The sequence below is a fragment of the Nycticebus coucang genome, chromosome 15 (assembly GCF_027406575.1).
Source record: "Nycticebus coucang isolate mNycCou1 chromosome 15, mNycCou1.pri, whole genome shotgun sequence".
NCBI classification, from domain to species: Eukaryota; Metazoa; Chordata; class Mammalia; order Primates; family Lorisidae; genus Nycticebus; species Nycticebus coucang.
The window spans coordinates 74,083,398-74,110,651 of record NC_069794.1 but is presented as its reverse complement, the minus strand read 5'-3'; the positions used below and the strand labels follow the sequence as shown (position 1 = coordinate 74,110,651).

At 38.6% G+C, this 27,254-nt stretch overlaps 1 protein-coding gene across 4 annotated transcripts in view; it reads right to left on the bottom strand.

The window, feature by feature from the left end:
* ATP8A2 (ATPase phospholipid transporting 8A2) overlaps nucleotides 1–27,254 on the bottom strand; it is a 752,313-nt gene that overhangs the window by 533,891 nt on the left and 191,168 nt on the right. For 3 of the 4 annotated variants that reach the window (XM_053563905.1, XM_053563906.1, XM_053563908.1), the window contains exons 3-7: nucleotides 9,361–9,460; nucleotides 8,572–8,670; nucleotides 6,335–6,380; nucleotides 5,460–5,500; nucleotides 616–689 (exon numbers count right to left, since the gene is read on the bottom strand). In XM_053563905.1, coding sequence (XP_053419880.1) covers nucleotides 616–689; nucleotides 5,460–5,500; nucleotides 6,335–6,380; nucleotides 8,572–8,670; nucleotides 9,361–9,460 — 360 coding nt within the window. The remainder of the gene's footprint in view (nucleotides 1–615; nucleotides 690–5,459; nucleotides 5,501–6,334; nucleotides 6,381–8,571; nucleotides 8,671–9,360; nucleotides 9,461–27,254) is intronic. The other variant, XM_053563907.1, reaches the window with a different exon arrangement.

Genomic DNA, 27,254 nt, shown 5'->3' with positions numbered 1-27,254 from the left:
TTCCTTGCTGTATACTTTTATGCATCAAGCCCAGGGAAGAGTCAGGGGGTGGACTGTCCATCACACACTCCACTGAAAGATGACATATCTTTCTAGAGTAAAATCACCTTCTGCACATGGCAAGGATGTACGGGCAGAAACGGGGCAAAATGAACGAAGTGCAAACACATCTGCAGGTCACACCTGTGCTGAGAAAGCACCCATGGTTCTATTAAAGCGTGGCCTTGGGTTCTGCAGAGTGCACTGCCAGCTGGGACCATCAGGAAACTGGTTTTGAAGTCTCAGATATGCTATGTACAACCTTACGGGAGGGAACAGACCACTCCACTACTCTTTAATCAGGGCTCCTATAAAGGAGGAATGCCCCAGAATAGCCAGGAGATCACGTGGAGTCAACCCAGATAAAAGAGTTCAGGAAAAGCACAAAGGAACAAACGGGAGAAAGAAACCCGGGATCAGGTCAGGAGAAGGCAAATGGTGAGTAAGTGAAGGGTAGGATGGAGAGAGAAGGCTGGAGGAAGGGAAGAGGTGGCTCGAGATCTCTGTAGGCACCACATAATGCCTTATTGTTCTTAATATAAGATTGCAAAAATTGTGCCCACTAGCACACCTGACCTGGAGGAGAGCAGGACCATGTCTGCTGGAAGATACTGCCCATTGACGACCTTCACAATGTCTCCCACTGCCACCTAGAGGGCCAGGATAAGGACAGAGAAGCAGGAAAGAAAAGAAAAAGGCACTTACATATTTGGGGAAAAAATTACTATATAACTAAGCCATGAATTTTAAAGATAAAGAAGCCCAAATTATCCTCCTTGATAAGAACAAAAGGAAAATGCTTTCATACAAGCAACTGGTAATACTGCCTTTCTGCAACAATGCTTAATAAAAAAGAAAAAAAAAAAGGAAGGGAGAGGGAGAAAAAGGGATGTGTGAGAACAAGTACAAAGATCTCATTTTATCACGATAGATGTTTCCAGAGCTGTATGCAGGAAAGCACAGTGGTTACTCAGGCACCTGCAGGGCCCCCTGAACATCTGGGTTCCAAACCCCTGCTGCATCCTGAACTAGCTGCCCAACCACACAAAGTTATGTAACCTCTGTGGGCCTCAGTTTCCATATCTGTTAAAATGAGGATAACATCACACCTTTCACGGGATTACTGTGGGATCAAATAAGTTAGCATACGTCAATTTTTATGTTTTACAAGTGAAGAAACTGAGGCTCAAAACAAAAAAAAAAAAAAAACTTGAAGGAAACCATCTAGTCAGTGAGTGTTAGAACCAGGATTAAAAACTGGGCACTCTGGCCGGAAGGTCAGCCCTCTGATTAAAAGGTAATATCTAATTTACTGATGAACAGTGCACCTGTAAATATGGTAAATATGCTACATAACAGAAGATTTGTACAGCCTCAAGAAATTTCTAGGACAAGAGTCAAGGCCAGAGTCAGAGACTACCTTGGGAAACAGACTCCACTGTGCAGAAGAACCTCGGCCAAGGAAATAGGCTATCATTTCCATAACAGCACCATGGCCAAGTGTCTATAAATCCTTTAAATGAGATCACACCAGGTTGGAAAGAATGTGGGCTTTCAAATCAGGCATGCCAAGCTCAAATCCTAGCTTCACGGACACGTGCTAGCTCTGTGATCTTGGCAAGCTGCCTCATCTCTCAGAGCCCTGGTGTCCTCACTTCTAAAAGGAGAAAATAATCCCACCAGCTTTCTAAAGTCGATGCAGTGACTAAGGAAGTATATACGGCCTGACAATTAAGTTCACGAAGTTGCCAGTGTGCTGACGTTGGCAGACCTGTGCAAACGATTTGGTAATGTTTCCTAATCTTGGCGTATCAGCATCTCACAGTTGTGTCCATGTTGACCCGTGATGGTGTCTTGCTGAGTGGTTTTCATTATTGTTGCTGCATGTTTTTGTGTGCTATCACGAGAATGTCAGAGCTTGAATTAGAGCAATAAACAAACATTCATAAATTTGTTACTTGGCAGAGTGGAAGTGAAATCAGAGACATGTTAGTCCAAGTTTATAGGGATAATGCCATGAAGAAAACAGCAGTGGATAATGCTTAAACATTTTTCTGAGGGAAGAGAAAGTGCCACTGATGAAGATAGGTCAGGGAAGACATAATGAGCAAAACTGATGAAGACGTTGCAAAAAATTCATCAAATTGTGTGTCAAAATCATTGGCTTACCATGAGAAGCACAGCATACCAAATAAACCAAATCAATAGAGAAACAGGAAAATCTTGGCCAAGAACTCATGGCTCTTGTACCATGACAAGGCACCAGCTCCCACTGCACTGTCTATGAGGGAGTTTTTAGCCAGTAAACAAGTAACTGTATTGGAACATGCTCCCTTCTCACCTGACTGGCCCCCAATGACCTTTTTCTTTACTCAAAGATAAAAGAAATATTGTAGGGAAGACATTTTGATGACATTCAGGACATCAAGAGTAATATTATGACAATGCTGAGACCCACTCCAGAAAAAGAGTAACAAAATTGCTTTGAAGGGTTGACTAGGTGCTGACATCAGTGCACAGCTTCCCACAGGGAGCACTTGGAATGTGACAATCAGATAGTCAGCCATGGGGTGTGTAGCACTTGTCCAGGATGAGTTCACGAACTTAATTGTCAGACCTTTGTATATAGCACTTGGCATGAAACAGGTGTGTGTGTCAGTCCCTATCAGCATGAGTGTAGCTGAATGGACACCATGCGTGCGAAATTCAAGGACACTGGAATTCCCTGATGAACAGAGATCATTCCTAGTGTGGTACTAATTACAAAACTCAAAACGGGCACTTCTGCTTTCTGTTTCCTAGAGAATGCTTTTCTATCCTCCTACAAATCAAGAAGTTTAAACGATATAAAAACTTGTGACAAACCGCTGGAACCTATAAGCTGTCAGGTACCCATGTTTGACTTTCTGTTGGGAAAGAGGAGGGTTTCCTGGAAAGTGTCCTCCTAGTGCTCCAAATGGCTTATCCAAGTGTATGGGGACAACACTCACAGCACAAACACAGGGAGTGCTTGTGGAAATGGAAAGTATTTCTAAAAGTAAAAATATTTTATGGAAATAGTTCAATTATATAGGAAAACATCAGAAGCAACTAGGGGGAAAAACCATTAGAAATGAAAAATTATTCATGTTTTCAAATGAAAAAAGCAGGGTTTTTTTTTTAATTCAAGGTAGGAGGACAAAGGAAATTATGGCCTTCTCCCATTTTTCCTTTCTAAATAAAGAAACGTATCTCAGTAACCAAGTACTAAAAAAATTCTTGCACATGAGAAACCACTTGGGATTTTGTGTGAAATGCCTATTTGATGTCCTTATGCATGACTGTCCTCTGCATGTGTGATACTATCTAAAAGAATTAGACAGTGGGAAAGCAGCCACTCCAGATCCCAGAACCCACTCTAGCCTCAGAAGGTTTCTCGAGTCTCTTAATTTTGAAAAAGCAGCAAACAGATTCTCTTACAGTCGATCACAGCTGCTGAGATCCAATCAAGAGCTGGATCTCCACGTTCACCTACAACCCAGGGGATGCCTGGTTTGAGCCTCAGCATCTCAGAGTAGATGGTTATTGCTTTGGAGACTTTGATGACAAGCAGCTCCCCTTGCCTGACATCGCTGGCACCTGCCCTCTCCTCTGTTCCCATCCTCACACTGAGCTACTCACAGTTCTGGAGTTCTGAACGGGTTACCTCCCAGTCAACCCTGAGCATCTCTGGAGGGAAATCTTCCCGGACTTGAGCCAGTAGGTCTAGCTAGGTAGCCCAATGCACAGAAGCCCCTTCAGGGGGCTCAGCAGCCACACTATGTTATAGCTAGCTGCCTAGAGACCAAGGACATAAACCTTGCCAGAGAACTTGTTAAAAATGCAGATTCTAGGGTCCCATTCCAGACGCAGAGAAGCACAGAGTCTGGCAGTGGGGCCCAGGCACCTGAGTTTTACCAGCACTCCAGTGGTAAAGTATAAAACCCACTGCACAAGACCCCTTAAGGGCAGGGGCCAACTTCATGCTTCCCATGCCTAGCCCAGCCTTCAATATGTGAAGAGATCGTTTTAAGTACATACATAAACAAAACATAGTTTACATTGAAATAAAAAGGCAAATGGAAAAATGCTGTCTATTACAGGTTTTTCATTGTTGCTTTTCTCATAAATGTGTGTAGGAAACTGGCGTAAGCTCTTGGAGTCAGCAAGAAAGCAGCTCCCAGATCCAGAAATCAGAGACTGTCACTCCATCTTCTGCTGTTTCAAATAGGGTCAGGCATACTCAATCTGCATCATCCTTCACTCTGGCCAGTGAAAGATTGTGGGGTAACCCTAGATAAACCTAAGAGAAGTCTTAGAGAATTAGAGGGGCAAATCTCCAGCGCTATGGAAACCCTTGATCCCTTTAGCACTGGGAGCGCTTCTCCCCCTGTGAAGTCAAGAACTGCCAACCTCTTGACCAATAATAACCATGCATCTAAATGAGGGTAAAGTTCATGAAAAGCTGCAATACAAGACTTCTAAATGGGTGCAAAGGTTAAGGAGTTATCATAAAACACCATTTTAATGGACAGTGGTTCCCCTAAAGGAAAGCAAAATAAAAAACGAAAATAAATGCTGCAGTTACCATATCACAGGCATTTTGCAGACATAAAATGCCATAAAGGCATTTTAAAGCTTTGTTTACTAAATGTTTAGCAAGAAAAACTGTTTTCTTCCAAAATCACATTAATCAGCTTTGAATGGTGGACTAATGACAGTCATCCCCCCAAAACATCTTGGATCCGTTAAGAAGGTCCACCTAAAACAGACTCACTTAAAAAGCCTAATTTTATCAGATACAAAATACCCAGATGGCATGGCAGATTGCTTCTAAATTTTCTGTTCATCACTATAAACAACTAAAAAACCCACACAATTTCTAGGCTCTCCACACCACATACTTACAGGCTGTGGAGGCAAAGCCTTCCCTGCTGTGGTTAAGGGCAGCAAGTACAGGTCATGTTCTAGCAGCCCAACGTGGTTTCCAGTCCCTACATCATGAGTCTATATTTAATGATCCTTCTACCAAAAATATTGGAGGTGAGAATCGCAAAAGTGAAAAAGAAAAACTTAGTTTAAGAGAACAAGACAAGACCAGGGAAAATGTTTCTTGAATTAGATTTAGAAACCAGAACTTGAGATTTCAGAAGTATCAATTAAAAGCCACTGCATTCACAGCTTGAACTGGACACACTGGGCACATTCTAGAAGAGATGGGACAAAGTAAATATGTATCAGTTCTAAGCAGACCTCATGGGAAAACCCCCAAATTGTAAGACTTACATAAAATGGAGGTGTCCTGGGCCTTAGCACAAATTTTATCTTGTAATCAGTACCAGCAATTCATTATAAGTTTTCAAACCATTACTTTCTGGTATAACTTTAAAAGTAGTTTTTACCTCTTTCCACATGATGGTATGCCACATACCATTTCTTAACACTGGAAGAGAAAAAATAACATATTGGTTAATACTGGTGATAAATTAGAATCAGTTTCCTACCATCTAAAAGTCTCCTTTTAAAATCCCATTTATTGATTCTAGTATACCATATTCTCAGACATGAAGGTATAATACCACCACTCCCCCAAATCGAGCCCCAATCTATGTATCTCTGTAACATACATACATTAATGTATACACATAGATATTTTTGTATGTGTTATGTAGGTTAAATCTATTAATCTTTAGCCCAGAAGAAAAAGTCTGTCATTAAACAATTTTTCAAAAAGCAGAGCTTGTTTTAGTCAAAACAATAAAAAGAAGAAACAGGAAAAGTAGAGAGAGATTATAAACTAAAAATATAAAGAATACTTGGGCTTTTTATGAACATCAAAAATTATAACATTTTCTAAAATTCAAATATACACAAATCCTGTTCAAATCTTTTCATTAAATCATAGCTGTGTACATTAATGCAATCATAGGGTACAATGTGCTGGTTTTATATGCAACTTGAAATATTTTCATCAAACTGGTTAACATAGCCTTCACGGCATTTTCTTAGTTATTGTGTTAAGACATTTATATTCCACATTTAGTAAATTTCACATGTACCCTTGTAAGATGATCCTGTTCAAATCTTAAGTTATCAGCACGAAAATTTTGTTAATGTGTTATTTTACTATTCTGTTAAAGTGTTCTATAGATCATTCTCTCAATATATATCAGTATCATTAACTATTTATTTAAATGCCTTAAATATTGTTCTTATTTGCCATGGAAATAGTGATTCAGTTTTACCATGGAAAAAGTGATTCAGTCTAGTATCTTACCTATTGTTTTCTTTCTGTTAACTGCATTATCTGCCTTATGCCGCTTCTGTTACAGAAAGAAAAAAAAGTTCTTACATTCAAAAGTTTCCAATAAATTATTAAAATGGCAAACAATGAGATCGGGAACAAAAAGGGACAAGGAAACTAACTGCCAGCAACACTAATGCTGTAAAATTCAGTCCAAGAGTTTTGGACTCTTTTATCATCACTTGCTAAATTTAGATGTAATCTACTCTGATTTCAATTATTACATTTCAGTTCTAACAACTAAATGCATTAGAAGCACTTTGAAGCATGAAACTTGTCACTCCTTATTTTAGAGTAAACTAAAATGATTATTCAGTATGATCAACCCAATGACAAAAAGCTGGTTTCATTTTACAGATGAAGTACCCTTGCTTTGATGTGCACAGACAGGCTTCAGGTCCCTTATCCTAAATGCTTGGGACCAGAAGTGTTTTAGATTTCAAATTGTTTCAGATTTTGGAATATTTGAATATACATAATGAGGAATCTAGGGGATAGGACCCAAGTCTAAACAAAAAGTTTATTCATTTATGTTTCATATACACCACATACATGTAGCCTAAAAGTAATTTTAAACAGTATTTATAATAATTATGTGCACCTGTCACATGAGGTCAGGAATTTTCCACCTGTTGTGTCATGTCAGCACTCAAAAAGTTTTGGATTTTGAAGCATTTCAGATTTCAAATCTTTGGATCACAACGTTCAACATGCATTACATTTATTTATTTACCTATTTCTAGAAATACGTATATTTGGTCTGACCACTATGTTTGTGAGCTTACCACTATGAGCTTACATTGGCAGCACAATACAAACAATTCAGTAAGGTTTCATAACTTTGGTATATCAGTGGCTCACAGTTGTGTTCATGTTGATGTGTGGTGGTGTCTTGCTGAGTGGTGTTCATTATTGCTGTTTCACATTTTTGTGTGTTGTCAAGAGAATGTTAGAGGTTGAATTAAAGCAACAAACATTAAATTTCTTGTTAAACTTGGCAAAGGTTGCAGTGATTTCAGGTAAATGTTAGTCCAAGTTTATGGAGATAAAGTCATGAAGAAAATAGCACTGGAAAAATGTATTAAATGTTAAATGTTTTTATAAGGGGGGAGAAAGTGTTGCTGATCAAGAGGGGCCATGGTGGCAAATAACAAACAGAACTGATAAAAACATTGCAAAAATTTGTTGAATTGTGACTTAAAAACATTGGCTGACTGAGAATGTATAGCAGACCAAGTAAACTTCCACAGAGAAACAGGAAAATCTTAACTGGAAATCTTGGCCAACAACTCAAGGCTCTTAAATCATAACAATGCACCAGCTCCCACAGCACTATCTATGAGGGAGTTTTTAGCCAGTAAACAAATAACTGTATTGGAACACCCTCCCTGCTCACCTGATCTGACCCCCAGTGACTTTTTTCTTTACCCAAAGATAAAGGAAATATTGAAAGGAAGACATTTTGATGATATTCAAGACATCAGGGTAATATGATGACACTGCTGCCATTCCAGAAAAAGAGTCCCAGAAGTGCTTTGAAGGGTAGACTAGGCACTGGCATTGGTGCATAGCTTCCCAAAAGGAGTCTTTGAAAATGATACTCAGCAATGAGGTATTTAGAACTTTTTCTAGGACAAGTTTGAAAATTTAATTGTCACACCTCATATGTGTGTGAGGGCAAGCATGTGTGGGAAGGGGCAAGAGAGAAAGAGAAAAAGAGAGTGGGAGAAAAAGATAGAGTACAAGAAAGGAGAGAAAGAAAAAAAGAGAGAGAGAGAATGAATAAGAATATAGTTGTAGCCAATAAATTCAGAGGTATGCTGGGATGAGTGCAAGAAGGAAAAGATTCTTACAGAACTACCTAAGGCAAAGGAAACTCAATGCTACTGTCCTAGGCAGCACTGTAATACTTCATTTACTACCAACATTAGCAAGCTGTAAAGTAGAATATAAGGTACACCAGTGATAAAAATTAAAGGCATCAAGAACTCGAACATTCGAAAACACAGGATGAACTATTCCAGTGTCACTGTACAGGTATTTAGGACACTTTGAGTACACACTCCCTCCCAAAAAACATCGTCATGAGTCTAGAAGGGATTGTTAAACAACAGCTTAATTTCCTGCCTTAAACATGTCATCAAAGGCAAAACATAAGTTTTAAGTTATTTTTCATAAATGTTTCTAGTATTTCAAAGGCAAAAACTTACAAAATCTTCTACGATCTCTTTGATGCCTGCAATTGTTAAAATAATGATCAATGGCACCAGTGTAGTGTACCTTCCTGTTGGAGATACGTCTGGGATTTGCTGTAAGATAAGAAACCACAAAAGAGATGTTGGCATGTTAAAATCCACTCCATGAAAATAAAATTTGTGGCACTCACTGCTCTCTCATATGCAGCTCTGTTTCAAAAATAATTACTTATTTTTTTGAAATATTTTATTTTATTTATTTTTTTATTAAATCATAAAACTAGCTATGAGTTTTATATATTTTTAAAATTTTTGTCCAACCCTGGCTATAGGTTTAAAACAGAAAAGGACTTAAAAGTACAACCCCTAAGAAGTTGTTTTTTTTTTTTTTATTACATCATAGCTGTGTACATTAATGCAATCATGGGGTACCACGTGCTGGTTTTATATACAATTTGAAATGTTTTCATCAAACTGGTTAACATAGCCTTCACGGCATTTTCTTAGTTATTGTGTTAAGACATTTATGTTCTACACCTAGTAAATTTCACATGTATCCTTGTAAGATGCACTGTAGGTGTGGTCCCCCCAATTACTCTCTCTCCACACATCCTCTCCCCTCCCCAAGAGCATCCCTGGATATGAGGCATGTATGCACACTCCATTACATGATGGCTGGATGAGGAAAACTACATTCAGGTCTATAACATTTTTGCAGTTAAAGAACCTTTTCACAAAATTCTTGTTTTCCATTGAATTAAGATTCAAATTTTAAGTAACTTAAAAAAACAAAAAGACTATTACCTGTAATAAGGCAATGAAGAGGAAGAAGGCATTAGCAGCTCTTCTAATCTGCTCATATAAGAATCGAGGTAGAAATGTCAACACGCTATACTTGGCCGTACTGCAAGTACAAAGAAAAACACTACCATCAGTTATAGTTGTAATTGCTAAAACACAAGAACAAGACAAAGGTTTCAAAAGCTTGACAAATAATTTTAAAAACATTTCAAACTCCAGGATGAGGAAATGGCAGTACTGTTTCCCGCACCACTGTTTCATGCTTCAGCCACACCCAGAGAAGTTCCATCCCATCCACACACCCTTTATTTGGCCACTTTTGCTCACACTTTTGCTTCCACTGGGAACATTCCCTCCCTTCCCCACCACCCCGTCTCTACATGATTATACTGCAGCATCTGATCTTCTATCTTCCATTAAGTGCGGTCAAATTCATAATGACTCCTCTTTTATCCAAGCCCACAGTATGGTGTCCACATCTATATTATATAGTATCTGCTTTGCTTCATATTATATATCTTTATGTACCCCCTAGAACAGATTATGAGAATGGTAAGAATGTTTATTTCAACTCCATTATGTTCCCAGCACAGAGCATATAGCAGATAATCCATGAACAAGGAAATAACCCAAAGGTGGCATGAACCACACCATAAACCTGCTCACAGATTTATACAAGTTCATGCCATCAGAGTACCTACATTATTCCTGGCTTACCCTCTGGAGGCATCACTCAGAGCCTATTATTAATTGAAATATATTCTTTTAAGATTATCTAGCAGGTTTTGAATACAGAATAAATCAGAAGCACCAAAATAGGGGAAGAGGGCCAAAGGCTGAGGAGACAGAATACAGCAGAGGCAGGTACACTGCTAATAAACCCTTACAGTAACCAAGCCTGGAGTGACAAAATAGAACCAATGCTGACTACTCAAAAAATTAAACAACCTGAGGTCATGTGATGGAAAGAGGAATAGCCCCCATGTCCCATTTGTTGCCACTTCTTTCTCAATACACAGAGATCAGAGTTATCCTTAACCATAAAATCATTTTCAGCCTTCCTCTGCTTGAGGCGCTAAAGAGTTGTATGATAAATTATATAAAAACCACTTTAAAAACAGTTCAAATTTAAAGTATATGACAATTGAAGGAATATCCCTGAATTAGACATTACAAAATTTCCTCACGTTGGGATCCTCCTTGTTTATGTCACCCAGTGAGGTAAAAGAATGTCACTGTTAAAGGCAGCCAGACAGAATACACTGGCTTCACATTAAACTCATTAAATAGCAGAGAAAACTATCATGCTTGTATACATGATAGCTTGTGGTACAAAGTTTTCTTAACTATAGCTTCAAGAACAAAGTCAAATAGAACATGATGCATTCCTTTATGGCAACCTGACCATTAAAATAATGCAACTGACATTTATCAGTAAAGGAAACAAAGGTTCACACACTCTAAGGCTGTAGGAACAATCTTGCAAGAGAGCGTGACCACAACAACTGAAGCTAAGATTTTGTCTGTATAAGCCACACACCTGCACGGTTGGCACATAGCCCCATCTATGTGTGAGCATTTCCCACTTGAGCAAAATGCTGACTGTGCTTAGGGATCCACACATCACTGAGCACCAGGAAGGTAGAGAGAGGAAGAGGAAGGGGATCCTGCTTACCCGGGAAACCAAAGACAAGCGGGTAGAAAGGGGTTGGGAAATGCATGCTAACTTGTACTCTACTAAAAGTAGAGTTGAAATGTTTTCACCCTGAGCTAGAGGCAGCATGATCAATAATTCAGAGAAACTGACATTTAGCCAAGAAAAGGTTACTGTGTGGCATAAAAATAATTACCAAATATACAACCTTTATCTATCCTGTTACAGAATTAAAGGCATCAAACTACAAAGGCTAAAAAAAAAAAAGAAAGAAAGAAAAAAACAGCACTTATCAAAATAAGTCTGCCAGCATAGTGTAGGGCAATGCTTTTCAACCTTTTAGGGAGCTTGTTAAAATGTAGATTGATTCTGATTCAGCAGTTCTGGAATAGTACTGGGAGTCTGCCTTTCTAAAATGCTCCAGGTAAAGACAATACTGCTTGTCCAATGACCATGCTTCAAGTAGCAATGGTTTAGGATAGTTGCTGAGGTGATAAAACTGTTCAAATCTCCTATTTAAATTCAATCCAGCAGAATATTCTAAGATGTAGCAGGATGGGTTTTTAGTTCTAAAATGGCAATGAGGAGGCAAGCTGGCTTCATTCCCCCAACAGAAAACAAAAGACAAATACACAGTACTGAGATTATTACTAGCAATATTCCAGAACTCAAATATGAGAATGAGACTATTCCCAAGGCATCAGAGAAGTGAAAAACCTCCAAGTAGATAGTGAGGAAATCAGATTTCCATATCCCTCCCACTCTACCTGGCACCAAGCATGTGAAAAATTCCTCCAACTCACAATTTCTGAACTGGGAAAAGTGAAATCAAGGTAGAAAACCAGCTTCCCCACCATGCTGGGTTCCCTGCCTGGACATCTGACACTGCCTCCATCTACAGGTAACCTCAGGAGCAAATAGATGGAGAAATATCCCTGAGGACAGCCAGAGACAAAGAGGGGAGGTGAGCTGCCATCCTCAGCTCTGGAAACTCTGCTCCATAACTTAGCCAAAGGAACTGCCAAATCAGAGTGACTGTTCAGCAGTGCCATATAGGGGGTACATTCCACAGGCCCCCTAGGCAGGAACCCCTAGCCAGCCTTCCTACACTCCTAGGATATTCCCAGTGGCACCTCTCCCATTTGAGATGGACAACACGGCAATCCTGTATTAGAGCTGAAGCAAACCCAGGCTTAATGTGCCACCTAGTGATAAAAGGAAGACAGCAACCTCCCAGAAAAGAGCAGAAAGTGAACGAATGAATTACAAAGAATTTCTAAGCAAACGTATCCAATAAAAAGCAAAACAAGCAAAAGAGAGATGACTTTAATAAACAACTAATTCTTCAATGCAAACATGCAGGTGTATACCCACAAGAAGCAACAGCTAAGAGGGAACTGTGACTTCTATAAACAAAAAAAGTGAGAAACCAGTGACTGACTCTGATGAGATGGTAATATGTAAGCTTTCTTGTCACAAACTTAACATCGTAGTTTTAAAGAAACCCAGCAATTCCAACATAACACGGAAAACTGATTCAAAAATGATCCAAGAAATTTAACAAAGATATTAAAATAGTTATAAAAATCAAACAAATCTTAGAACTAAGAAATACATTTACTGAATTGAAAAATTCATTAGAGGCTCTCAACAGCAGAACAGATTAAGCAGAGGAAATAATCAATAATGTCAAAGACAGGTTATTTTAAAATACATAGCCAGAGTTGAAAGAAGAATGAAAAGGACTGAAGATTATCTACAAGATATAGAAAATTACCTCAAAAGACGAAATTTAAGAATGACTGGTGTTCAAGGAGTTAAGCAAGAGAAAGGAGAAGAAACTTTATTCAAAGAAATAATAACAACAATAATAATAATTTTCTTAAAATAAATAAAAACAGAAACCCTCCCAAAACTTGAGAAAGATATAAATACTCAGGTACAGGAAAGTCAGAAAACACCAGACAGATTTTGCTCAAATAAGACTACCCCAAGGCATAAATAATCAAACTCTTAAAGGTCAAGGACAAAGAGATGATCCTAAAAGCAACCAAAGAAGAAAAGCAAACAACAGGCAAAGGACTTTCAATTTGCCTGGCAACAGACTTCTCAACAGAAACCATGCAGGCAAGGAGGGAGTGAAACAACATTTTTCAAAGTGCTGAAAGAAAAAATCATTCCCATTCAAGAATACTGTATCCAGCAAATCTATTCTTCAAATAAGTTTCCCAGACAAACGAAAGCTGAGATAATTCACCACAACCAGACTCATCTTGCAAGAAATGTTGAAGGAAGTTTTTCAGTCTGAAGAAAACACTCCTAATCTTCAAAAAGAAAATATCTGAAGGTATAAAACTAGTAAAATTACGTATACAGACAAAATGCAGAATCTCTAACACTGTAATTGTGGTGTGCAATCCTATCCTAACTACTACAAAGCCCAAAAGACCAATTTATCAAAAACAATAAGACTTATAATAATCTGCTAAGATATAGACAATATAGAAATATGTTAACTGGGACACAAAAAGTCAGAAGATGAGGGGATGGAGTTAACAATATAAAAATCTTTTTTTAGTTTTTTTTTTGCTCCTATTTTTTGTGTGATCTAAGTTGTAATCTCTTTAAAATAACTTGTTACAGCTATAAGACTTTTTTTTTTTAAGTGCCACAGTAGCCACGATGGAAAAACTTATAACAAATGCACTAACAATAAAAGGCAAGAAATTAATACATACTACCAGAGAAAATCCCTTAACCATAAAGGAAGATGACAAGAAAGGAAGAAAAGAGTTACAAAACAACCAGAAAACAAGCACCAAAATGGCAGTAGTAAATCCTTATTGATTAATAACATCACTGATGAGAGGTGTCTGTGGCTCAAAGGAGTAGAGTGCTGGCCACATATACCAGAGATGATGGGTTCAAACCCAACCCTGGCCAAAAACTGCAAAAAATAAATAAATAAATAATAATAATAATAGCACTGATTCAATTCTCCAATTAAAGGACATGGAGTAGATAAGGAAACAAGACCCAAGTATATATTGTGGATTAGATAAAGAGAAACAAGACCCAACTATATGCTGCCTACAGAAAACCCACTTTACCTATAAAGATACACGTAGAATGAAAGTTAAGGGATAGAAAAAAATATTTCATGCAAGTAGAAACTAAAAAGAGCAGAAGTAGCTATACTTATATCTATAAAATAAACTACAACCCAAAGACTATGAGAAGAGACAAAAATGTCATTATATAATTAGAAATACCTCTGCACCCAACAGGGTACCACTAAGTATATAAAATAAACATTAATAGATCTAAAAGGAGAGAAAGATTGCAATACTCTAATAGAGGACTTCAATGCTACACTCTCAGTAATGCCACAGAAAATCAACAAAGAAACATCAGAGTCAAAATATACACTAGACAAAATGGGCCATAGTGACCTTTACAGAACATTTCACCCAGGTGCTGCAGAATACATATTTTTTCATGAGCACACAAGTCATTCTCCACAATAGACCATATCTTAGACTACAAAACAAGTCTCAACAAATTCAAAAAGTAGACTCATATCAAGTATCTTTTCTGACCACAATGGAATAAAATTAAACATCGATAACAAGAGGAACCTCAGACACTACACAAACACATAGAAATTAAACAACATGTTCCAACAAGTCAATAAGGAAATTAAAAAGGAAATTTAAAAAAATTCTTGAAACAAATAAAAATAGAAATACAGCATGCCAAAAATCTATGGAATACCACAAATGCAGTACAAACAGGAAAGTTTATAGCAATAAACATCTATGTCAAAAAAGTTGTCAAATTAACAACTTAATTATGCATTTCAAGGAGCTAGAAAAACAAGAACAAACCAAATCCAAAATTAGTAGGAGGAAAAAAATAATAAAGATCAAAACAGAAATAAATAAAATTGATGTAAAAAAAAAACAATATACAAGAGCAACAAAATGAACAGTTGGGGTTTTTTTGAAAAGATAAACAAAATGACAAACCTTGAACTAGACTAAGAAGAAAAGAGAGAAGACCCAAATAAAATCAGAAGTGAAAAAGAAGACATCACAACTGAGACCATAGAAACATAAAGATTCATTAGAGACTTAGAAATAATTATATGACAATGAACTGAGAAACCTAGAAGAAATGGATAATTTCCTGGGCACATAAAACCTACCAAGATCAAACCAGGAAGAAGCGGAAAGCCTTTACTCATCTAGGGGTAAAGAGCTTCAACCCATAATAAAAAGTCTCTCATCCAAGAAAAACTCAGGACCTTAAAATAGTAAAACAGCTCAATGCTACCAAACATCTGTGGAAGAACTCATACTAGTTGTTAAAGTCTTCAAAAAAATTGAAGAGGAGGAAATACTTTCAAAGTCATTCTACGAGGCAAGTATTACCTGGATGCCAAAACCAGATAAGGACAACAACAACAACAAAATTAAAAGCCAATATATAGATGCAAAAATCCTCAACAAAACACTAGCAAACTGAATTCAACATCATATTAAAAGATCATGCACACCATGACCAAGTGGGATTCATTCCAAGGATTCAGGGATGGTTCAATGTACACAAATCCATAAATGTGATACATCACATTAAAAGAACCAAAAATAAACAGCAAATGATCATTTCAAGAGGCTGAAAAAGTGTTCGATAAAATTCAGTATCTTTTTCTGGCAAATGCATTCAACAATCTGGATATGGAAAATCACCCCTCAAAATAATAAAGGCCATATATGACAAACCTATACTGACATTCTACTTAACAGGGAAAAATTGAAAGTCTTTCCTCTAAGATCAAGACAAGAATGCCCACATTCACCACTTATTCAATATAATACTAGAAGTCCTGGCCAAAGCAATTAAGCAAAAGAAAGAAGTAAAGAGCATCCAAGCTGGAAAGGAAAATGTCAAATTCACCTTGTTCACAGATGACATGATCACATAGCAAAAAACCTAAAAACTCCACAAAAACAGTTAGAACTATAAACACATTCAGTAAAGTCACAGGATATAAAATCAACATATAAAAAACAGTAACATTTATATATGCCAACAACAAACAAACAATCCAGAAAGGAAACCAAGAAAGCCATACCATTTATAATAGCTATGAAAATAGGCCAGGAATCAATTCAACTAAAGATCTGGAAGATCTCTACTATGAAAACTGTAAAATATTGATGAAAGAAATTGAAAAATACACAAAAAATTGAATGATATTCCATGCCAATGGATTAGAAGAATTAATACTGTTAAAATAACAATACTACCCAAAATAATTTATAGATTCGATGATAATAGCAATTTACAATTCCTATTAAAATACCAATGACATTCTTCATAGAAATAGAAAAAAAAATCCTAAAGTGTATACGGAACACAAATGACCCTCAACAGTCAAAGGAATCCTGAGCAAAAAGAACAAAGTCAGAAGCAAAAAAAAGCACAAGGCAACAAAAGCAAAAATAGACAAATGGGATTACATCAAGCTAAAAAGCTCCTTCACATCAAAGGAAATAATCAACAAAGTACAGTGACAACTCACAGAATGGAAGAAAATATTTGCAAACTATTGACTGACAAGGAATTAATAATCAGAATACATAAGGAGTTCAAACAATTCAACAGCAAAGGAAATAATAATAATATGATTAAAAAGTGGACCAAAGATCTGAATAGACATTTCTCAAAAGAAGGCATACAAATGGCCAACAAGTATATGCAAAAATGCTGAACATCACTAATCATCAGAGAAATGAAAATTAAAACCACAGTGAGATGGCTGAAATGGCTCACCCCAATTGAGACGGCTATTATCTAAGAACAGGCTGTATAACAGATGCTGGCAAAGATGTAAAGAAAGGGGGACCCTTACACACTGTTGGTGGGAAAGTAAACTAATACAATCACTTTAGAGAACAGCATGGAGGTCCTTCAAAAACTAAAAATAGAACTACCTATGATCCAGAAATTCCATTACTGGGTATATATCCAGAAGAAAGGAAGTAAAAATATTAGAGAGATCTACACTTGCATGTTTACTGTGGTACTATTCACAATAGCAAAAATGTGGAATCAACTTAATTGCTCATTAATGGATGAATGGATGAAGAAAATGTGAAATATATACACAATAGAATATTATTTAGTCATTAAAAAATAATAAAACCCTGTAATTTACAGCAACACAAATGGAACTGGAGGTGATTGTGTTAAGACAAATGAGCCAGGCACAGACAGACAAATAGAGCCAGAGAGCAGATCTCAGGGAACTAAAGAGATGATTGGCAGTGACCAGTGGCCAGGAAGGTTGGGGGGAGTAAGGGATAAAGAGAGGTTGATTAATAGGAACACATACACAGCTGGTTAAAAGAAATAAGAAATTGGATTTAGTAATTCAGTAGGGTGACTACAGTTTACAATAATCTATTGTACATTTCAAAATAGCTTTAAGAAAATATTCAAAAGTTCCTAGCTTAAAGATAAGATAAATATTTAAAGTGATGAATATGCCAATTACCTTGATTTGATCTTTACACATTCCTCGAATGTATTAAATTATCACATAAACCCCCAAAATATGTCCATTTTTTATGTAGTGATTGTTTTAAAGATGTAATAGGATAGATGATGTTTCACCATTCACTGTGCAGGGGGGAAAAATCTCTACAGAGTTAAATGGGTGAATAAAGGAGCTTTCCAACAGAGAGTGTATTCAGCAGTAAGCCACCCCTCTCACCAAAAAACACTCTCACTCATGGGATGGGATGCATGTGTCAGCAACCCTGCCCTCGCAGCTGTTCACAGAGAGGAAGGACTCTGGCTGCATAGGATCCAAGGCCTGAGAGCCTGGGTACATGAAGAAATAATGACCCGATCATTTCTCTGTGATGAGTCACCTAGTGAGCCCTAACTATGCATGAGGCATTATGCCAGCTCTGGGGACACCACAGGAAGCCAAGTGGGCAAAAAGGCATACCCTCAAGAAGATGTCCCTCTAGAGGAGAAATTAGATTTTAATAAAACACATAACAGGAGATGGTGATGAAAACTGCAGAGGAAAAGAGAGAAGAGAAGGAGGAGACAGAAGGGTACACTGCTGGGATCACTCCAATGGGGTGAGCGAGGAAGAGTCCACTGAGAAGGTGACCCGTGAGCTAAGCCCTGAAGATGAAGATACAGGGACAAGCCACAAGGGGAGACAGAGAAGAGAACTTTGGAGGGAGGGGAAAGCAAGAGCAGAGACACCAAGGTAGGCAGTCCCTGCTGCTTCCCCATCAGGGATGGTGAGGGGCCAGTAGGGTAAGTAGTTGTAGAGAAATACGAGAGAATGGCTCAGCTCCTATAGCTCAAGCGGCTAGGGTGCCAGCCACATACACTGGAGCTGACAGATTCGAATCCAGCCTGGGCCTGCCAAACAACAATGACAACTACAGCCAAAAAATAGCCAGGCCTTGTGGTGAGCACCTGTGGTCCCAGCTACTTGGGAGGCTGAGGCAAGAAAATCACTTAAGCCCAAGAGTTTGAGATTGCTGTGAGCTGTGACACCACACACTCTACCCAGGGTGACAGCTTGACACTCTCTCCCCCCCTCAAAAAAAAAGAAAGAAAGAAAGAAAGAAACACGAAGAATGGAAATCCAAGTGACAAGGGCCAACTTACTTGGCCTCGCGGTTCATGTCCACACACTGGCCTTCTCCCTTCAGGAAGAGAAGCCCCCAGATGATTTGGTGGAGAAGACAAAATCTGACAACAGCATCGGCCTGCAAACTGCTCCTCCAAGGAACATGACTCCTCTCAGCAGACCTGGTCACATGCTCCTTTTCGGAAGTTTGGGAAATCACTCATTAGAAAACAGGACCTGGCAAAAAGACAGGTCTGGGGCTGTGATTGATACCATTCACAAAGCACCATAGGAGTCTGATCTTCAGAACGCAGCAAAAAGCAAGAACCCATGATGCTGCAGTCTGATTTTCCAGCTGTGAGAAAAATTGAAGTTGACAACTGTTCTCCAGAGGTAAATCTAAAATTCAATAGCTGCTCAAAAAAGGGTAACTTCCCCTTAAAGCTAGCCTCCAGAAACCTAGAAACTGAAGTGGCTTAACATTCATCTTCAGAATATGAACAGCGAATCCACATTAAGATGTAAATGCAGCCAAAAGCAATCACCTTATTCTCCCACATTCTGTGGAAAATACATTTCTCTGGTACCCGCCTAAAGGGCAGCAAACCACGCTCTGGGCTGTCCCACCTAGCCCCCTGTGAGATGCCATTCACCTTGTTCCTCTCAAATATTCACTTGGCAAGGGGTTTTAGATTGCTGGAAGCTGAAGTCAAGATGACAACAATAGAAACACTGTTCCTATCTTTATAAACAGTTTAATTCACTCAACTCAAGAGTGCAGTAAAAGAACTCAAGTGAAAGACTAAGACTGGGACCCTGGACAGAAAGGCCCCCGTCAGCAGCTGCCAGCCATTTCCCTTACTGATGGACCTCACCTACACACCCAACATTACCTGCACACCGGGAGCCACCCAAGAGGACATCCCAGTGGACACAATTCTCAGAAAAAAATTCAATAAGTATGTCATGAAATACAACTCATGTGGTGTGCAGTGTAAAAATTTATTTTAGAAGGGAGGGGCAAGATGGCCAACTGGATGTAGCCTCTGACATAGGCTCCTGTCCAGAGAGAAGGATGATGTCCAGAGGGTATCCAATTGAGCTGAAGACAGGAAGCCCAACGGAGAGAGAAGAGAGATAACTACAGGTCACCCTTGTGGAGGTAAGCTGTGATTCCAAGACAACAATCTCCAGGTACAAAACTCAACCGAAAGGAAAAATGCCCGACCCCTCTCCCAAGAAAGCTGTGGGTTCTTTTCTTTTTTTCCTTTTCCTTTTGCTCTTCATTTGCTCCTGTGGGATTTCTTCAGGCAAGTAGTGAACTGAGGCCCTCTTGTCTCAACCCACGAGTGAGAGAAGTAAGAGTGGGGACTTCTTGCTCCAGAGGGACCCTGCGGTGACTCTGATCATTCTCTTATCAGGGAGAAAAACTGAACTTACATTTTCCCTGCCATTCTGAACATTCAGTCCACCCTTCCCCCATAACCAGATAAACCAGATTCCTAACCTCTGCAGAGACTGAGGGAGGAGGCTCATGAGCAGTGTTCCCACCCCCAAACCTGCCTGAACAAGTACCCCCCCAGCCCCCTGTCTGGTCTGTCTCCCGCTCCCTCCCTGCTTCTGCGCCAAACCTCACCAACCCAGAGACCGCTGAGACCCTGCGCTGCGCCTGTGCCCCACTGGCCTGGAGACCTCTTAGGCCGGTGCCTGCACCTGGCCCACCCAGAGACTGCCCAGGTCGGGCTGCGCCCCACCCACCCGGACCGACAAAGCTGCACGCCGCACTGCACCCCACCCACTGGGAGTCCACCTAGACCATGCGCCACACCCTGTTCATCCGGAGACCACTGAAGATGCCCCATGAGCCTACCCTGCCTCCGCACAAGGTCCCCACCCGACCAGAATCGCCAGTGGAATAGTGATCTTGCTGAAGTCACCGGGCGCTAGATACTGCCAGAATCCCTACAGTATACCCCACCCTGCTGCCAGATCCATGTGAGGCATGCTCCTAGAGCTGCTCCTACAGCCAGAATTCTCTGGATTTTGCAGTTGTAGTGGAACCATGCAGGGGCAATTCCCATAAAGATCCAGCAACTATAGAGTGATCATGCCAGGGTCCATCTTGGAGAAACATCCCCCCAACTCTGTGCACTTCCAGAGGAAACTAGAAGTCGCTTTATAGGGATACTGGTGTTGCAGAGTGACAGGGACAAAGGTGTGGTGGCTGAGGGAAATAAGCATTTGCAGGCCTGGTACGCCCAGAATTAGACTGAGCCCAAGTGGAACACTTACCAGTGGAAATTGAACACCTGAGGTAGTCAGGCCTCAGCTCCCACAGCTGGCTGGTAGCTGAGGGCAGTGGTCGGGCCTTGGGGGCATTGACCTTCCTTTGACTCTGACAGGCGCTAAGCCCTGGCCCTTCACATTATTGGAGGAAACAGGACTGTAGCCCTGCAGGGTCACCAGTGATCTCCACCAGGTCTCCCACCTGAGAGTTTGTACTGACAGAGTCAATTGTTTTGGAACCAATAACTTGGGACAATTACCCAAGGACCCTCTAGGGAGATACCCTAGTTGTGTAGTAACTGGAAGGGTCGATTTTTCCCATTCCAGTTGTTGTCTGGGGAAGTGGGGTTCCTTAACTACTGGTATTTCTTCACAGCTAAAACTTCTCCAGAGTCACTGATCCACCAGGATAGGACAAGAACCAGTTGAATACAAGACTGAACCACCTAACCCCACCACACCAAGCAGGTTTCCCCAGCCTCAAACTGTAATACTGTACAGGTCCTTTGCAAAGCTAAAGGGGGAAAGGCTGCAGTCATCAGTCTCAGATCCTTAACAAAGGGCTGGTTAACCACAAACCCAGTAAACCCCAATCCAATCTCACCTTACCAGACCACCTAGCCAACAGTGAAAAACAATCATGAGGTGGAATCAGCAGAAAAACTCTGGCAACATGAACAATCAGAATAGATCAACTTCCCCAAGAAACGATAAAGCAGATACACCACAAGATCCTATTCACAAACAAATGGCTGAGATGTCAGAAATCAAGTTCAGAATTTGGATAGCAAATAGGATCAACAAAATGGAGGAAATGATGATATTAGAATTTAAAGCAGAAATTCAAAAGCTGTCTTAAGAATTCAAGGAATTTAAAGACAAAATGACCAATGATTTTGACACATTAAAGCAAGAATTTGCAGCCCTCAAAGATCTAAAAAATACAGTAGAATCCCACAGTAACAGAATGGAGCAGGCAGAAGAAAGGCTCTCCGATATTGAAGACAAAGCTTTTGAACGCCCCCAAACACTCAAAGAAGAAAAAAAAAAAATGGAGAACAAAAATGGATCATTCTCTCAGAGAGCTCTGGGATAATTCGAAGAGGTCTAATACTCGCCTTATAGGAATACCTGAAAGTGATGAGCTTGCTGCAAAGAATACAGATGCTTTGCTTCATGAAATAATTAAAGAAAATTTTCCAGACACGCCCAGAGATTCGTAAATTCAGAAAGCAGACAGTTTCAGAACACCAGCACGATAAAACCCGAATAAAAATTCTCATAGACATATTATAATTAATTTTGATAAAGTTAATATGAAGGAGAAAATTCTGAAAGCTGTAAGAAGTAAGAAAACCATTACATACAAGGGGAAGAGCATTAGAATGACTGAAGATCTTGCCACTGAAACCTTTCAAGCTAGAAGAGGGTGGTAATCGACCTTTAATCTCCTTAAACAAAATAACTTTCAACCCAGGATGCTGTATTCAGTTAAACTGAGTTTCATCTATGATGGAGAAATTAAATACTTTAATGACATTCACATGTTGAAGAAATTTGCCATAACTAAACCAGCTCTTCAGGAAATTCTCAGGCCTATACTCCATAATGAACAACACAATCCTCCACCACCAAAGTAAAATCACTCAGAAACTTTTGATCAAATTCTAACTTCCATAGTGGCAAAAGGATGAAAAATGTCCACTGGACTTTCGAAAAACTAGATACCCAAAACTCTGTTGGGTTTATCATTACTCTCAATTAATGTGAATGGCTTAAATTGCCCTCTAAAGAGACACAAGGTGGCTGACTGGATACAAAAACTCAGGCCAGACATCTGTTGCATTCAAGAATCGCACCTTAAGTTAAAGGTAAATATAGACTCAGGGTGAAGGGATGGTCATCTATAATTCAGGCAAATGGAAATCAGAAAAAAGCAGGTGTTGCTATTTTATTCGCAGATACAATAGGCTTAAAACCAAAGTAAGAAAAGACAATGACAATTTCACTTCTTATTTGTTAAGGGCAACACTCAACATGATGAGATTTCAATTATCAACATCTATGCACCTACCCAGAATGTGCCTAAATTTATAAGAGAAGCTCTAACTGACATGAGCAATTTGATTTCCCCCAGCACCATAATTGTTGGAGACTTTAATGCTCCTCTGGCAGTGTTGGATAGATCCTCCAAAAAGAAGCTCAGCAAAGAAATTTTAGAATTAAACTTAACCATTCAACATTTGCATCTAATAAACATCTATAGAACATTTCTTCCTAACAAAACCGAATAGACGTTCTTCTCATCAGCCCATGGCTCATCCTCCAAAACTGATCACATATTAGGTCACAAGTCTAACCTCAGCAAATTTAAAAAAATAGAAATCATTCCTTGTATTTTCTCAGACCACCACAAAATAAAAGTTGAACTCAGTAACAACAGGAATCTCCACATGCATACAAAAACATGGAAACTAAATAACCTCATGCTAAATGATAGCTGGGTCATAGGTGAGATCAAGAAGGAAATTGCCAAATTCTTGGAACAAAACAATAATGAAGAAATGAACTATCAGAACCTCTAGGATACAGCAAAGGCAGTCCTAAGAGGAAAATTTATAGCATTGCAAGCCTTCATCAAGAGAACAGAAAGAGAGGAAGTCAATAACTTAATGGGTCATCTCAAGCAACTGGAAAAGGAAGAACTTTCCAACCCTAAACCCAGCAGAAGAAAAGAAATAACTAAAATTAGAGCAGAACTTAATGAAACTGAAAACAAAAGAATCCTATAACAGATCAACCAAAGAGTTGGTTTTTTGAAAAGGTCAATAAAATAGATAAACCTTTGGCTAACCTAAGCAGAAGTAGAAGAGTAAAATCCCTAATTTCATCAATCAGAAATGATAAGGCCAAATAACAATGGACTCCTCAGAAATTCAGCAAATCCTTAATGAATACTACATAAAACTCTACTCTCAGAAGTATGAAAATCTGAAGGAAACAGAGCAATACTTGGAAACATGCCATCCTCCCAGAATTAGCCAGAAAGAAGTGGAAATGTTGAATAAGCCTATAACAAGCTCTGAAATAGCATCAACTATAAGAAATCTCCCCAAAAAGAAAAGCCTGGGACCAGATGGCTTCACATCAGAATTCTACCAAACCTTTAAAGAGGAACTAGTACCTATATTACTTAATCTTTTCCAAAACATAGAAAAAGAAGGAATACTTCCCAACTCATTCTATGAAGCAAATATTACCCTGATACCCAAACCAGGAAAAGACCCAACAAAAAAAGAAAATTATAGACCAATATCTCTACTGACTACTGATGCAAAAATATTCAGTAACATCCTAGCAAACAGAATCCAACAACACATCAAACAAATTATACACCACGATCACGTGGGTTTCATCCCAGGGTCCCAAGGATGGTTCAATATACATAAATCCATCACATAAACAAATTAAAAAACAAAGACCATATGATTCTCTCAGTTGATGCAGTAAAAGCTTTTGACAATATCCAGCATCCTTTCTTGATCAGAACACTTAATAAAATAGGTATAAAAGAAACATTTCTTAAATTGATAGAGGCCATCTACAGCAAACCCACAGCCAATATCATAGTGAATGGAGTAAAATTGAAAACATTTCCACTCATATCAGGAACCAGGCAAGGATGTCCACTATCTCCACTGCTTTTTAACATTATAATGGAAGTCTTAGTCACTGCAATCAGGCAAGAAAAGACAATCAAGGGGGATCCAAATAGGACCAGAGGAGATCAAATTGTCACTCTTTGCAGACGATATGATCATATATCTGGAAAACCCCAGGGAATCAACTACAAAACTCCTGGAAGTGATCAAGGAATATAGTAACGTCTCAGGATACAAAATTAATGCTCATAAATCTGAAGCCTTTATATACACCAAAAATAGTAAAGGGGAAAAGCAATCAAAGATTCTATTCCCTTTACGATAGTGCCAAAGAAGATGAAATATCTGGGAGTGTATCTAACTAAGGACGTGAAAGATCTCTATAAAGAGAACTATGAAACTCTGAGAAAAGAAATAGCTGAAGATGTTAACAAATGGAAAAATATACCATGTTCATGGCTGGGAAGAATCAACATTGTTAAAATGTCTATACTACCTAAAGCAATTTACAGATTTAACGCGATCCCTATTAAAGCACCTCTCCCATATTTTAAAGACCTGGAAAAAATAGTACTTCATTTTATATGGAAACAGAAAAAACCTCGAATAGCCAAGACATTATTGGGAAATAAAAACAAATTGGGAGGAATCACGCTTCTAGACTTCAGACTTCATTATAAATTGATAGTGATCAAAACAGCATGCTACTGGCACAAAAACAGAGAGGTAGATGTATGGAACTGAATTGAAGACCAAGAGGTGAACCCAGACACTTATCGTCACTTGATTTTCAATAAGCCTATTAAAAATAAAAATTGGTAGAAAGATTCCCTATTCAATAAATGGTGCTGGATGAATTGGCTGGCAACTTGTAGAAGACTGAAACTGGAACCATACTTTTCTCCTCTAATAAAAATTGACTCTCACTGGTTAAAGGACTTAAACTTAAGACATGAAACTATAAATATTCTTAGAGAAAATATTTTCTCAAATACTTGAGAAAATTGGCCTGGGAGAATACTTCATGAGGAAGACACCCCGGGCAATTGAAGCAACATTAAAAATACATTACTGGGATCTGATCAAATTAAAAAGCTTCTGCACTGCCAAGAACACACTAAGTAAAGCAAATAGACAGCCCTCAGAATGGGAGAGGATTTTTGCAAGTTATGCTACCAACAAAGGTCTAATAACCAGAATCCACAGAGAACTCAAACTTATTACTAAGCAAAAAACAAGTGATCCCATTTCATTGTGGGCAAGAGCCATGAACAGAAGCTTCTCTGAAGAAGACAGGCACATGGTCTACAGGCACATGAAAAAATACTCATCATCTTTAATCATCAGAGAAATGCAAACCAAAACTACTCGGAGATACCATCTAACTCCAGTAAGAGTAGCCCACATGACAAAATCTCAAAACAACAGATGTTGGCATGAACGTGGAGAAAAGGGAACATTTCTGCACTGCCGGTGGGAATGCAAGCTAGTACATTCCTTTTGGAAGGAAGATTGGAGAACACTCAGGGATCTAAATGTAGACCTGCCATTCGATCCTGCAATTTCTCTACTAGGTGTATACCCAAAGGACCAAAAATCATTTGGCAATAAAGATATTTACACCAGACTGTTTATTGAAGCTCAATTCATAATTGCCAAGTCATGGAAGAAGCCCAAGTGCCCATCAACCCATGAATGGATTAATAAATTGTGGTATATGTATACCATGGAATATTATGCAGCAGTAAAAAAATGGAGACTTTACCTCCTTTATGTTTACATGGATGGAGCTGGAAAATATTCTTCTTAGCAAAGTATCTCGGGAATGGAAAAAAAAGTATCCGATGTATTCAGCACTATTGTGAAACCAATTTATAATAACTCACACTTGCATATGAAAAATGAAACACAACTTTAGGCTATGATGAAGGAGGGAAGGGGAGGGGAAGGGATGGGGAGGGGGATAGTAGGGGGGACCACAACTATGGAGCACATTGCAAGTACAAGTTGTTTCTATCATGTGTAGAACACAAATGTCCTAATGCTATAAATGGGTAAATGAGATGAAAGCTATGCTGATTAGTATGATTTAAGCACTCCAATCTGTACAAATAATCAACACACTGAAAAGGGCATAAATGTATTTATGATCTATGTACAAAAGACTTAATTAAAAAAATAAAATTAAAAAAAATTATTCTAGTGCCACTTGAGTTGCACATAACTCACACACAGAAAACAAAAAATAACAAATTTTTTAATTAAAATATAATTAAAAGGGGTCATTTTCTTTTCTAAGTTCTTATTCTATTTTCATAATAAAACACTACAGCCCCAAGGAAAAATATTTTTTTCTAATGTAGCAGTCAATGTGTTAATCAAAGAGACAGAACCAATTAGATATACACTATCCATCTATGCATATATGGAGAGACAGAGAGTGACAGAGATTTATCATAGGGAATTGTGACACACAGATATGGAGTCTGGCAAATCCCAAGATTAGAAGGGTGAATCAGCAAGCTGGCCAATGGCAAGCAGCCAGATCATGTCATTCTACTGTAAAGGCCAGCATGCTCCAGACTCAGGAACAACCCATGTTTCAGTTCAAGCCTAAAAGCAAGAAAAA